The following is a 13,679-nucleotide window of genomic DNA, read 5'->3' as shown; positions in this document are numbered from 1 at the left end:
CGGTTTAAGTACGCCTCGGTTTGAGTATTTTCAGTTTAAGTACTCCGCGGACCCGTCTGAAACGAATTAATCCACTTTCCTTTACTTTCAATGGCAAAGTTCGCTTCAGGTTAAGTACGGACTTCCGGAACCAATTACACTCATACCTCAGGTTAAGTACGCTTCAGGTTGAGTACTCCATGGACCCGTCTGGAACAGATTAATCCACTTTCCATTACTTTCAATGGGGAAGTTCGCTTCAGGTTAAGTACGCTTCAGGTTAAGTACAGACTTCCGGAACCAATTGTGTTTGTAAACCGAGGTACCACTGTAATTATGGTTTGTACTAAACTGGTTCACTCTTAACCAGAATTTGCAAATGCACTTTGAACCGTATTTTCAAATCCTAGTCTAGAGAGGAACCAGGTTTCCTTGGGGTATATAATAAGGTAAAAGGTAAGGGACGCTGGGACAGTTAAGTTCAGTCGAAGGCCACTATGGGGTGCGGCGCTCATCTCGCTTTCCGGTTAAGGGAGCCGGCGTTTGTCCACAGACAGCTTTCCGGGTCATGTGGCCAGCAGGACTAAATCGCTTCTGGAACACCACAGCACACAGAAATGCCGTTTACCTTCCCGCTGCAGCAGTACCTATTTATCTACTCACACTGGTGTGCTTTCGAACTGCTAGGTTGGCAGGAGCTGGGACAGAGCAACGGGAGCTCACCCCATCGTGGGGATTCGAACTGCCGACCTTTTGATCGGCAATCCCAAGGGGCTCAGTGGTTTAGACCACAGTGCCACCCACATCCCTCATACCTTGGGGTGTATGGGGTATTGGAAGAGTATTGCCTCTGTGGTGGGGGGCGTGTTGTGCTCCTTCTGTGGAAGTTTTTCCAGCTTTGGTCCCCCCACCCTGCACTCCGCTCTCACTTGCGGTTTCTAGAAGCTGTCAGCACATGACAGGAAACGGCTTCAACTGGCCAGCTAAACCAAGTGAAGGCAGCCGATGGGTCTAGCAGGTGGGCTAGTCAACCTGGGAAGGGAGCCCATTGAGAAGGAAAACATGGATCCTAAACCTCAGCTGCCTTGCGGGATATCTTCGGGAGAAGGAAAGGCTAAGGAGTAAACCCTACACAAATCTGAAGTGCCATCCTTAAGATAGCTGGAGGCCATATCTTGTATGCCTATTTCTGGCAACTCCTGAGCCAAGTTGGTGCCAAATGTATTGCTCTGCTTTCCTTTGGACCACCGAAAAGAAGGGGTTTTTTTGCACCAAGAACTCTGGCCAGAAATTTCAATGCAAAACGCATAGAAATATTTAGATACACACTGATCGCCACAAACTCAGACATTGATATTTGAAAAACACAGAATTCTATTTCACAAGTCAACACGACCTCATAAATTAGCTGACGAAGACGTCCATATCGAAACAGGGCCCTGTCCTGGGTTCTTTTACTGAATCGACTCGGCATTCCGGCTCTATATAAAACGACCCTTTTGAACACTTTTGGAATCAGACTGACATTGACGGCTATTATTAGTTGACAGCTTTTGTGTCTTTACACTGTAATGTACTATTATTTTCTAAGTTGTAACACTTTAAACTATATATACCCTAGTGAACTTGAAGCTCATTTCTTGTTTGTATTCAAGCCAGAATACAGACCTTATTTGACTGTAACTTTAGAAGAGTAGGATTTATTCCTAACATTGGAATTTCTGGCCAGAGTTCTTGGTGCAAAAAAAACCTTCTTTTCGGTGTATCTACAATTAGAATTCCTTTGGACCACATCAGCAAGACTGAGAGATGGGACTTATCATCTGGGCATCCCAGGACCTCCATATACGCTGCCCAGGCTTGCACCCCGAGGAGGTCACTTTGGTGCTGCTAATGCAGGCATCCCCAAACTGCGGCCCTCCAGATGTTTTTGCCTACAACTCCCATGATCCCTAGCTAACAGGACCAGTGGTCAGGGATGATGGGAATTGTAGTCCAAAACATCTGGAGGGCCAAAGTCTGGGGATGCCTGTGCTAATGGAATGGTTTGACTTCACCCCTGGGCGTGCGAACTCCATTGTCTCTCGAGACAGACGGATACCAACAAGCAGTTATTTCCTTATGCTTATTTCATTTATATTCCACTTTTCCTCCAAGCTGCTCAAGGGCAATATACCGTACACAGGCACCTCCCCAATTCTATCCTCGCAACAACCCTGTGAGGGAGGTTGTGCTGAGAGTTGGGGTCTGACCCCAAGGTCGCCCAGTGAAATCTTCATAGCCAAGTGGGAACTTGAACTTGAGTCTCCCAAGTCCTGACCGACTCTAACTATTAGTAACCAAAAAAAAGAAAGAAGTAAAAACCATATTTTAATAAATAAAAAAGTCTGACCATTACACCACACTGGCTCTAGCATCACACTGACTCTCTAGTTAAGGCAAGGGTGGGGGTCAGGGGGAGGATGGAAGGACGGAGAAAATCTGTACCCAATATGCAAAGGCTTGAGGGAGAGGGGACACTTTTATATTCTGATGGTGTGATCCCACTCTCTTAAATCACAAATGAAATCTGGAGAGTTAGGTCTTCCCTAGCCAAGCTGGGAGAACCACCATATAAAAAGGTTTGCCGCCCTATACATCACAATGAAGACCAGTACCATTTTTGTTGTTGCTGTTGTGACATTTGTATCCTGACTCCAGAATGGAACTTGGGGTGGCATACATAGGATTTTCAGGCAGACACGGACCACACCTAGACCTGCTTAGCTTCTTGTGATTCCAGACCACGCCTTGGGACCATTTTAAGGGTCTGCTTCTTCAAAGCTAGAGGTTTTCCCTCTGCATATGTAAGGGGGAAACATACCTAACATAATTTATGGAAGTCAAAGAAAAAAGACCACCATGAAGAAACCCAAGTGAGTTCAACATGACCAAAAAGGGGGGGAACCCCAAAACTAGCACAAAACACACAAATGTTTAATTTTTTTTTAATCATTTCCCTGCCCCTATGTTTTTAGCTGTTCTTATTTTATCAGTAAGCTGCCTTGAGACCCTGCCCAGGGAAAAAGTCAGGATATAAATGTAATAATAATAATTAATAATAATAAAAATGATGGCGATGTTAGCCATTATAGATTGTTCAAGTTGCCCAACCATACCCACTCATGCCATGCCCATCACTCAACCACCCATGAAGGTCCAACATACCCCTAAAAAAGCTCTCAGGGATGGGGGGGGGGCACTATTAAGAATGTGACCCAATGCATTGCGTGGGGATGCATCTTGAGAAGAGAAAAATCGGCAGAAACCCCAGAAGCACTCAAGGAGCTCTCCCAAGACTACTTAAAACGGAAACTTCCACAGAGTCAGATGACTGGTCCATCAAACACAGTACTGTCTATTCCAGTGGGCAGCTGCTCTCAAAGGTTCTGGAGAGCCGTCTCTCTCAGATTGATCCAGAGGCCTCTTACTTGCTCCGAATATGCTCTTCTACTGAGCCACAGCCCTGGTTGCAGCCTTTGAGCATGTAAATTTGACCCATTCGTGGTCCTCTGCTTCCACCCGTGTCCCTCCACGTGGAGAAGTGACCGGGGCTTCAGCCTTAAGAATATCTGGATTGCAGGTCAAGGAGGAGTTCTGGTGTCATATGCTCTCGATATTCTGAAGAGGCAAATCTACAGAAGAACAGCACATCTTTTCCAGCAGCCTGTGCAGGGGAGGAGGGTTAGACTAAGAGGGTATTCCCATCCTAACTCTTCAAAAACACCACAGCTGGAAACATGGCAATACCAGCTGCATGTTAGCAACCTGCTGGGAGCCAGGAAGCAAAATGGTTGGCGGAGGTTGAAGAGCATCTGGGCAGCGCGATGATACAACCCAGCCTCCATTAGGTTCCTGAAACAAGGCTATATTTGAAGAGGATTCGCTTTCCCTGCCTTTGTGTCAGTCAGGCACAGCAAACGCAAAAGGAAAACCTACCAAAAAAGATGGCTGAAAATGCTTTTATTCTTAAAAACCACCTGAAGCATTTTTGGTGGGGGAGAGTGGTTGTCTCCCGCCCCCCGCCCCCTGGGTATTTTAATATAATGGCGCTTTCAGGAGAGTGTGTGTAGAGTACTCAGATGAAGAAATTCCACTCGCTTGAATGCTCAAAAGAAGAGCAGCAAAGGAGAGCCGTTTCTCTTCTTTTTAACACCCAGTCTCTAAAGAAGGCCAACTGCCTGTTAACAGAGGGCACAGAACATTTGGATACTTGGTTTTGTTGTCAGCTGGTACAGTTTCCTTGTTTATGGTCCATGTAGATGAGGACACAAAGAGACTCAACCTAAAGATCTTAGCAGGGAGACAAGGCCTCCTATCCTCTGCACCCTTTGGGCAACTCTCACGCATCGAGGACTGTTCATCAGAACCACTTCCCAGCAGTGGCTAGAAGGTGTGCTGCAGTTCAGCAGCTCAGCCAAGTCAGATGAGCTGGGAAGCCACAAGGGGCCTGGGATGGCCTTATATCAGGGGTGGCCAACTCCCAAGAGACTGCGATCTACACACAGAGTGAAAAACAGGCAGTGATCAACCCATTTCGGAGGGTTCAGGCTGTTGAGCTTTTTTTAGGGAGGAAAGCCCATTTTTAGGGGTTCAGGTCAAAGTTGTTGAGCTTCTTTGAGGGGAGCCAGTGATCTACCAGTGATCTACCACAGACGTCCAGTGATCTACCAGTAGATCACGATCTACCTGTTGGACGAGCCTGCCTTATATGGCTGCCAAATGTCTGGATTTTCCCAGACATGTCCGTGATTCAAATGGCAAAATTAGCTTCTGGGGGAAATTTGAAAAATCGGCAAAATATCCAGATTTTTGCCAAGAGAAATAGGAGGTGTCTTGGGGTCAAAAGAAAAAAAAGAAAAAGATATAGAAAATGATATGTGGATATTTTTGGGTAACAAATAAGGGTCTTGAAGTAGTATAAAAGTAAAGAGAATGATGTAATATAGGAATTGGAATTAAAATGAGGAAGATTTTTGTAAGGTTAAATGTTTAAGATTAAGGTTTAAACCATAAAGTTATGATGTAAGATACATGAACACTGCAAATTTAGTTATTAAAACGAACTCAAGAGGGGGGATGCGGGGAAGTCTACAGTGTCAAGAATTAATTGGATATTTCTTGTTTATCTTTTTCTTTTGTATTTTGGCATAAAATCAATAAAAATTATTATTAAAAAAAAGAGAAATAGGAAGTGTCTTTTGGGGCAAATCCCCTGAAAAAAACCTCAACAACTTTGAGGTTCATACCGCCCCCTCCCCAAAAAAAGTTCAACAACTTTTGGGGAGATTTCTCCCCCAAAAAACCCTCAACTTTTTACTTCTTGAAATATGGCAACCCTACCTTATAGAACTACTGCCTGATATGAAGTAAATATACAATATTGCGCCCCCCCCCAAAAAAAACCCCAAACATCCTCTGTTCTGTGCATCAGAGCACATGCTGGAAATCTATCCATGATTTTTTCCATGCTGTCTGTCCCCCCAAGAAGTGGGGGACAGGAGAGGGAGGAGGCCAGGGAAAGTACTGCAGCCACATGGTGTGTTTCAGTGATGAAGGAACAGCACAGAAAGGAAACATAGCCGTGACCTGAGCTAATTGATGGGGTTAAACAACCCAAGCTTAGGATTCCCTCTGCACATAAGACCAACATTGACATCTCAGGAATTAACAACTCCCGGTCCTTGATTTTGCAAGGCTATTGAGCATGAAGCCATATTGAATGTTGTTTTTCAATCCACACACCGGGACTAGTATCACAATCCTATCCTGGTTTACTCAGAAGTTAAGCCCTGCTGATGTGAAATGCTTAGTTGTTGGCAAGAAGCAATTTCACGCCCAAACGTATTGCATAGACATAAAAGGTGGCGTTCTTCAATAATTTGCAGACTAGGATCCAGCGTTTGGGAGATGTTCTCTCTCTCTCACCTTCCTCTCTCCAGAGTGAATCCTCCCTTCCATGTTTGTTAGCCAGGCTTTAGAGTGCTAGACATGTATCCACACTAAAATGGATAATGCCAACCAGGGTTCTCTTAACAAGGATCTGCAAACTTACTAATAGCCCAGTCCTAGTTTGCAAGGGAACCACAGTTAACGTTAACCATCTTTTGTGAAAGTGGACATGCAAGAGCAATTCTATGCCTGTCTACTCATAAGCAAGTCCCATTGTGTTCCGTAGGATTTACTCCCAGGTGTACAGGACTGAAGCCCAAACTGTATGGTAACAAGAGAGGAGAGGGAAGGGTAGAAGGCACTTGCCCCCAGGGATGACTCCCAGTTTGCAAATTATTTGCTAATTCTGCTGCACTGAAAGAAAGAGCACGCCCAACATGACTAGGAGAAAGTGCTTTTCTGAAGCATTCAGCCACTTCAGTACAAAAAGGGGCTTGTCACATGATTCGCTGCTATTTGGGTTAACAGAGAACTATAGGAAACTAAAAAGGAAACTTGTGGATTGTGTCCTTGGCGACAGAAATGTAGTATTAATTTACTTTTCACAGCCTGCCCCTGCCACCAACACAACAATTTTAAGTGCACCTGGAGTAAAAGGTGCACATCTGCATAACAATCCAAAAACAGCCCACCCCACCCACCCCCCAGCCGCCTCAAAGGCTCTTGAAATGTTCACGAGTATTAAGTACATTGAGGAAGTACAAGTTGTGCCTTGGCAAGGTAACATTGCTGCTCGCATTGAGTTATTTTGTACACAGTCATGGCAAAGATTTTATCTAATGTATGGAGACAAAGTATTAGGAACAACTCAGCTCTTACAAAGCTAGATAGTATTTTTTTAAAAAAATAAAGGTTAGCTCTTATACAACCTTCTGTTTACCTTGCAATTTTGCAGCAGGCGAATAAGATGTTCAAAGCAGTTGCTGTTAAGGAAAATGGCTTGCAGGACAGGCCTGTCTGTGCAGTCTAACATGGCGGTAATGGTATCTAAGGAGGTGAAAGTGAAAATCAAAGAGAAAGACAGTATATAATTTGACATTTTGCTCTAGGGGGCTTAGTTTGGTCAGAATCAAGTACACACTTCCAGAATTAATACTAAATACATTACTTCTGGTAAACAGGCCACCATAGCCGCTAGAGAGCTGTGAAGATTTGTGTTCCAGGCTTTTTAGACTCATCTACCCATGTACTATCTGAAACCAAAGGGGCGCATCTGTTGCAAGATGTGACATAAATTAGCTACTACTACCTAAGAAATATAAGGTGGCGCTGTGGGTTAAACCACTGAGCCTAGGGCTTGCTGATCAGAAGGTTGGTGGTTCAAATCCCTGTGACGGGGTGAGCTCCCGTTGCTCGGTCCCAGCTCCTGCCAACCTAGCAGTTCGAAAGCATGTCAAAATGCAAGTAGATAAATAGGAACCGCTACAGCGGGAAGGTAAACGGCGTTTCCGTGTGCTGCTCTGGTTCGCCAGAAGTGGCTTTGTCATGCTGGCCACATGACCTGGAAGCTATACGCCGGCTCCCTCGGCCAATAATGCAAGATGAGTGCGCAACCCCAGAGTCGGTCACGACTGGACCTAATGGTCAGGGGTCCCTTTACCTTTACCTTACCTAAGAAATATAAGGTGGAATGCAACATCGTGCTAAGGAGATTGTCGCGTCAGTGCAAGCAATTCTGCTTGCCAAGACAGAACGATCTCCCCTCTTCCTCCTCCCCATTGTTCTGGGGTTCTCCCAACCCTCCCAAATAGATTTAGGGAGGGCACGAGGGACAGGGGTGGCAGGGGGTGGAAGTCTCGTTGCCCGTCTAGCGGGACTCAATGTACTGGCTTCCAAGAGTGCAAAAACTTAGCCCATTTACAGGTACCCTTGGAAGTGTGGGAACAGCATGATTTTGTTCTTGCAGGTGAGGGGCGGCAGAGAAGGACACGTTCTTTTGTCCACTTCTGGGAGAACTGAACAGACACATCTGAAATGGTTGTGTGTTTTTTAGCTGACCAGTTTATTTTAATACTTGCAATTGGCTTAAGGCAAGCTCCCCTGGTATTACAAATATTGAAGAGCAGCACCGAAAATGCCCAAATAAATAAATAAATACCACGCGTACACAAACACTGTCCAGGTGAAACTGAAGACTATGAAAGATGTGCTAGTTTTCCTTTTCCAGGAAACGTGCAGAGGAAACACAGGTGATTTTAAATATTCCTTCCCACCACTGTGATGAATCAGTGATAAAGTTAATTTCAGACTTCATCACTGATTCATTGGGGAGGGGGTTCAGTGATAACACCACAGTGGTGGGAGGGAAGAGTAGTTTTTGTGTGTGTGTTTTGCCAGTAGTTTTTGTGTGTTTAGAATCTACAGCACTTAGGAGGCAACTAAGTACAATCAAACCTCGGTTTACGCCTATCTCTGCTTGCGACCGCTTCGGCGAGCGACTGCCGCGGACCCAGAAGTGTTTACATCTGGGTTCCGCGACGTTGGATGCACAGACGCGATCTGCACAGCTCGCGCATGCGCAGAAGCGATCTGCGAAGCGCGCGCGTAGAAGCACTCTATCGGCGCTTCGCGCACGCGCAGAAGCGTGCCTTCAGGGAGTGACCGCTTTGGCGAGCAACCGCCTCCGCGGAACGGATTGCAGTCGCAAACCGAGGTACCACTGTATGTATCTCAATTGTGTCAACCTTCTGAAGCGGTTTTGTTTTGGAAGCCATCATTAGACACCGGCCACAAAAAGTGACTCAGCAGAAAAGGCACCAGGCCGCCCGGTCAGCTCCCCCTAAAGCAAGGATGGGGAATGTTGTTGAAACTCCCAACTCCCAACCAACTCAGATGGCATAACCAATGGTCAAGGATGATGGGAGTCCAGGAACATCTGAATGGGCACAGATGTTGCCACCCCTAACAGCAAATGGCTCCAGAGAGAAAACTCAACCTGCCCCCCCTTTTTCCAACTCCTAAAGAGGCGTAACACTCACTCAGCATCTGAATCTGTAGCGCTATGAATCGGCTCTCCCACTGCCAGGACCTCCGCGAGTTCGGCAAAGCCGTGTGGTCTGAGTTGAGCAGCTTGAAGTAGCTCTCCAATATGGTACTGGTTTCCACTTGCCGCTGATCCGAGCTGCTGGTCAGAAGGATGTGAACCACTTCCGTCAGGCACTTCAGGGTCAGCTCGGCCTTCCTGCTCACTTCGTCGGGGTCTCGGCTGTCCCACGCGTCGCAGTCTGCCAGTACGCGCATCAGGACTTCCATGGTGGCAGGAGATATGGCCTGGAGAGCATTTCTCTAAAGTCAACAATAGAATTCTCTCAATACAAGGACATTATAGCAGCAAACCTTTAAACAAATGAACAAACAGCAAAAAAAAAAAAAAAACCACCACCCAATTTGGTACAGTGGTACCTTGGTCCTCAAAAACCTTGGTCCTCAAACGCCGAAAACCCGGAAGTGTTCCGGTTTTCGGGTGTTTTTCGGAAGCCAAACGTCCAATGCGGCTGTTGTTTCTGGGGCGCCTGCACCAATCAGAAGCTGCGCCTTGGTTTTCAAACATTTCGGAAGTCAAACAGACTTCTGGAATGGATTAAGTTTGGCGCTTTTGTTTTTGCTATTTATTTTGCGTTTTTGTTTTTGAGGCTTTTCCGGTTAATTTCTTTTTGTGACTGTGTTCAGCTACTGAAGGATAGATGGATAGATGGATAGATAGATGGATAGATAGATAGATAGCGTGACTGTGGAAATGGATAAAAGCCCCCCCCCCCATCCAAACAATGACTATCATCAGTGCAGGTAAGAAAAAAATGTGACTTTAATTTTTATCATCTACAATACTGTCTTATTTAGTTTATAGTACAGTACATTGATTATCGCTTTCATTTTATGGATCAATGGTCTTGCTAGATAGTAAAATACATGTTAAATTGCTGTTTTAGGGGTTATTTTTAAAAAGTCTGGAACGGATTACTCCATTTTGCATTACTGGTACTTTCTATGGGAAAGCGCACCTTGGTTCTGGAACGCTTTGGTTTTGGAACAGACTTCTGGAACGGATTAAGTTTGAGAAGCAAGAAGGTACCACTGTATATCAAATTACTTTTAAAAATCTTATCATTTTATCTGGACAAAGTTGATGAGTGATTTCTATGTGCAGAACCCGAAGGTCTTCTTTCTGCTCACAGGAGATGTCATGGCAGGAGGATACTTTGCTACCATAGCTCCGTGCAAACTCTTAAGCATGTACAAAATAGTGCCAATGACCATTTTCCTTCCGCTCCTGCCTATCTGGTCTCCACATATCTGTTTCTTGCTAAGATTTGAGGAGCCAGGAGGGGCTGCGACAATCATGCTGAAGTTCAAGGTCTTTCTGGCATCGTGGCTGCGTCCCTTGGTCAATAAGATGACGCCAATATTTTGTCAGGATTCTCACCTGCCCACCGGCCACAATCGCTCCGAAGAGGTGTAGCAAACAACATTTCAGGCTCTCTTTGAGATGCTCGCTTTCTTGGAAACACTCTGAAAGAAGAGAACAAGTTGCAGGCATGTTAACTTTGAGCCAAAAGATTCGTAGGCACGTGGTCAAAGAATATATCTCAAAAGCAATTACTGTACAAATATGTAACTCCTATTTTTCTTTTCATAATGAAGTCAACCCTGGAATCTATAATCAAATCTGCCTTTTTTTAAGACATAAAAACAGTTGATTTTAAACAAGTTAAGCCTAATTAAAACTAAATTAAAACTGTGTTATCTGGGAGCTCCGGGACCAGCTGAATAGCTCAACGCCATCTTGACCAAAAGGCCTATAATCAATGTTTAGTTATAGTGGTAAAATTAATCCACCTTTCTAAAGTGTCACATTTAACTATGTAGTAGTAAAGCATCCTTCAGAGAAACAGAGCAGACCAGCTGGGATGGGGAAAATCGGGCTTTTTTGCTTGACCTTTTAGTAAAAACTGTAGTTTGTTTTAATAATAATAATAATAACAATAATAATTTATTATTTATACCCCGCCCATCTGGCTGGGTTTCCCCAGCCACTCTGGGCAGCTTCCAACAGAATACCGTATTAAAATAATCTATTAAATATTAAAAGCTTCCCTTTCTTCTCCCAGCATACAAACTGTGGCTCATTTTAACTACAGTTGGTTTCAAACCATGGTTTCAGAAGCTCGCTTGTTTAAAGTAGCCCCAGTTAAGAATAAGCACAGGTTAAAAGGTACAACAACATCTGGAGACCCCGAGTTGGAAAAGTATGCACTAAAACACATCAAAACATAGTCATTGGTCCCCCTTCTCTATTCTGTCAATATACGAGCAGTAAAGAAGCACGCCAAGATTCCCTGAACGCAGCTATGAGAAGATTGGAAACTTCTGCTTTCATCATCTCAGATTAACCACAGTTTAGTGTCACATTTAAACCTTGATTGTGGTTAGTGAAAACAAGGCAGCTTCGTTAGTGAAAACAAGGCAGCTTCGTAAACTATGGTTTGAAGTTGGCTTGCTTCCACAAACCACTGTCAAAACTAACCAACATTTGACCCAGTTCAGACTTTGTGACAAGCTGTAGTTAGCCTAAAACAGAAATGGACATTTCTGGACATCTCTTTCTGGACCACAGTTCAAGAAGGATATTGACAAGCTGGAAGGTGTCCAGAGGAGGGCAACCAAAATGGTCAAAGGCCTGGAAATGATGCCTCATGAGGAACGGCTTAGGGAGCTGGGTATGTTTAGCCTGGAGAAGAGAAGGTTAAGGGGTGATATGATAGCCATGTTCAAATATATAAAAGGGTGTCATATAGAGGAGGGAGAAAGGCTGTTTTCTGCTGCTCCAGAGAAGCGGACACGGAGCAATGGATTCAAACTACAAGAAAGAAGATTCCACCTAAACATTAGGAAGAACTTCCTGACAGTAAGAGCTGTTCGGCAGTGGAATTTGCTACCAAGGAGTGTGGTGGAGTCTCCATCTTTGGAGGTCTTTAAGCAGAGGCTTGACAGGCATGTGTCAAGAATGCTTTGATGGTATTTCCTGCTTGGCAGGGGGTTGGACTGGATGGCCCTTGTGGTCTCTTCCAACTCTATGATTCTTCTAGGCTGTGCCAGAGGAGAAAAGTGGAGATGAGGCAGGGAGCATGAATGTCTGAGGCTTACCGCAGTTTGTTCACATAATGCTAAATCGTGGTTTAGTATTATGGGAAAATGCAGCCATTTAAAAGGTGCTATTAAGTGCACAGAGATTTTATATACTGACATAAGATCCATAAAATTTTATGTAGCCAAAACCTCTTAAAAATTCACAGTGCCCAAAACACACAAAATACTCCTATTGGCAAAAACCAGAAAGGGCCCAAAAGCTTTCCCTTCCATTGAAAAATCATTATACACTGTATTCTTTGCTCAAAGCATACCTGGCAGAAGGGAATTACAAGTAGCCTAAGGAATTTTTCTCAGCAATAAACATTAACCTGGAAGCTGTTACCATAGCAATAACTTTACGCAGAAGAACGAGCTGCTGCCAAAGCCACAAAAGATTATTTTGTTTGAAATGAGCACCATAAAAATCTCTGCGTAATGTCACCAACCAGCACTGTTAAAATGTCACCATTTTTAAATTAAGCGGGGGGTGGAGACGCCCAAGTCTTAAAACAAGCTGGCTATTGGGGGGGAAAACACTACATTTTGGAACTTTTAAAAAACCTTTACGTAAGGGTAAATAGCTTAGGGGGAGCCATGTTAGCTGCAATTTCCAGGGCGATTTTTACAGTCAACCCGTTCCCAGGGAACTCTGAGAACGCTAGATTTCAGATCAGGGGTTACCTATCAACCCATGCCATTCTTCACAAACTAGTTCCCAGGATTCTTTGGGGGAAGTTGTGACTGTACAAAGTGGTCTGAAACTGCCTGAATTGTGTAGTTGCAGGTGGTTTTTTAAATTTAAATCAGTTTTTTTTTTAAATCGGATTTTGGAGGAAAAATATTTCTAAAGATAGCTTTCTATTTAAATTACATTATAGTGCAAAGGCTATTCATCAGGAAATAAGGATTTTTGTTTTAAGTTTTTCATGTGTGCTAAAACTCACTTTTTTATTTTTTTAAGTTTAACCACATCAGTTAACTAACATATGTTATAATGTTATTGTTTAAGTTAAATAAATTGTTTAAATTGTTATCAAGGAAATGGGTTTTTTTTCCTCCTTCCAATAAAGTACAGCAGAAAAGTCGTCCAAATATAACAGTTAACTTATTAAACCTCACAATAATTTCATAAGTATCAGTTTATGTATTTCTAATAGTATAACCAAATCAGTATTTTTTGATATAGCCGTAAAAACTACTCTGAAAATTTATTATTCCAAAAATGAAACCTTCCTCTGGTTGTGAATATTAAGATGATACCAGCAAGAATGAGTCTTTCTGTTAAAAATGATTTCAATGAAGTCTTACTGACTAGTGATTTAAATAGTGATTCAAACAAGTATTATTACCTGCTGTAAGCTTCCAAAGATGAGATCCCATATGGGGTGGGATTGGGGGAGGGCTGTGCTCAGCTTATTTTAATTACGGTTATCTTCTTGAGGTCCTGGCATTTAACCTTTAATTTGTATTCTCAGCAGCAACCGTTGACTTGTGTTAGGTAGGGTATATAAGGGGAAACCATAGAAATTTAATTTTTAGTTACGTCTGACCAAGGACTCTTGGTTTGTCTTCCTCCAGAC

The 13,679-nt window shown here is 43.7% G+C and overlaps 1 protein-coding gene across 1 annotated transcript in view; it reads right to left on the bottom strand.

Annotated features, from left to right (window-relative positions):
- NBEAL1 (neurobeachin like 1) overlaps positions 1–13,679 on the bottom strand; it is a 133,490-nt gene that overhangs the window by 75,079 nt on the left and 44,732 nt on the right. Inside the window, exons 8-10 of the mRNA XM_060281908.1 lie at positions 10,394–10,479; positions 8,949–9,255; positions 6,851–6,957 (exon numbers count right to left, since the gene is read on the bottom strand). Coding sequence (XP_060137891.1) covers positions 6,851–6,957; positions 8,949–9,255; positions 10,394–10,479 — 500 coding nt within the window. The remainder of the gene's footprint in view (positions 1–6,850; positions 6,958–8,948; positions 9,256–10,393; positions 10,480–13,679) is intronic.

Source organism: Zootoca vivipara, chromosome 1, assembly GCF_963506605.1.
Source record: "Zootoca vivipara chromosome 1, rZooViv1.1, whole genome shotgun sequence".
NCBI lineage: Eukaryota > Metazoa > Chordata > Lepidosauria > Squamata > Lacertidae > Zootoca > Zootoca vivipara.
Note: the sequence above shows the minus strand (reverse complement) of the source record. Positions and strands in the feature narration are given on the sequence as shown.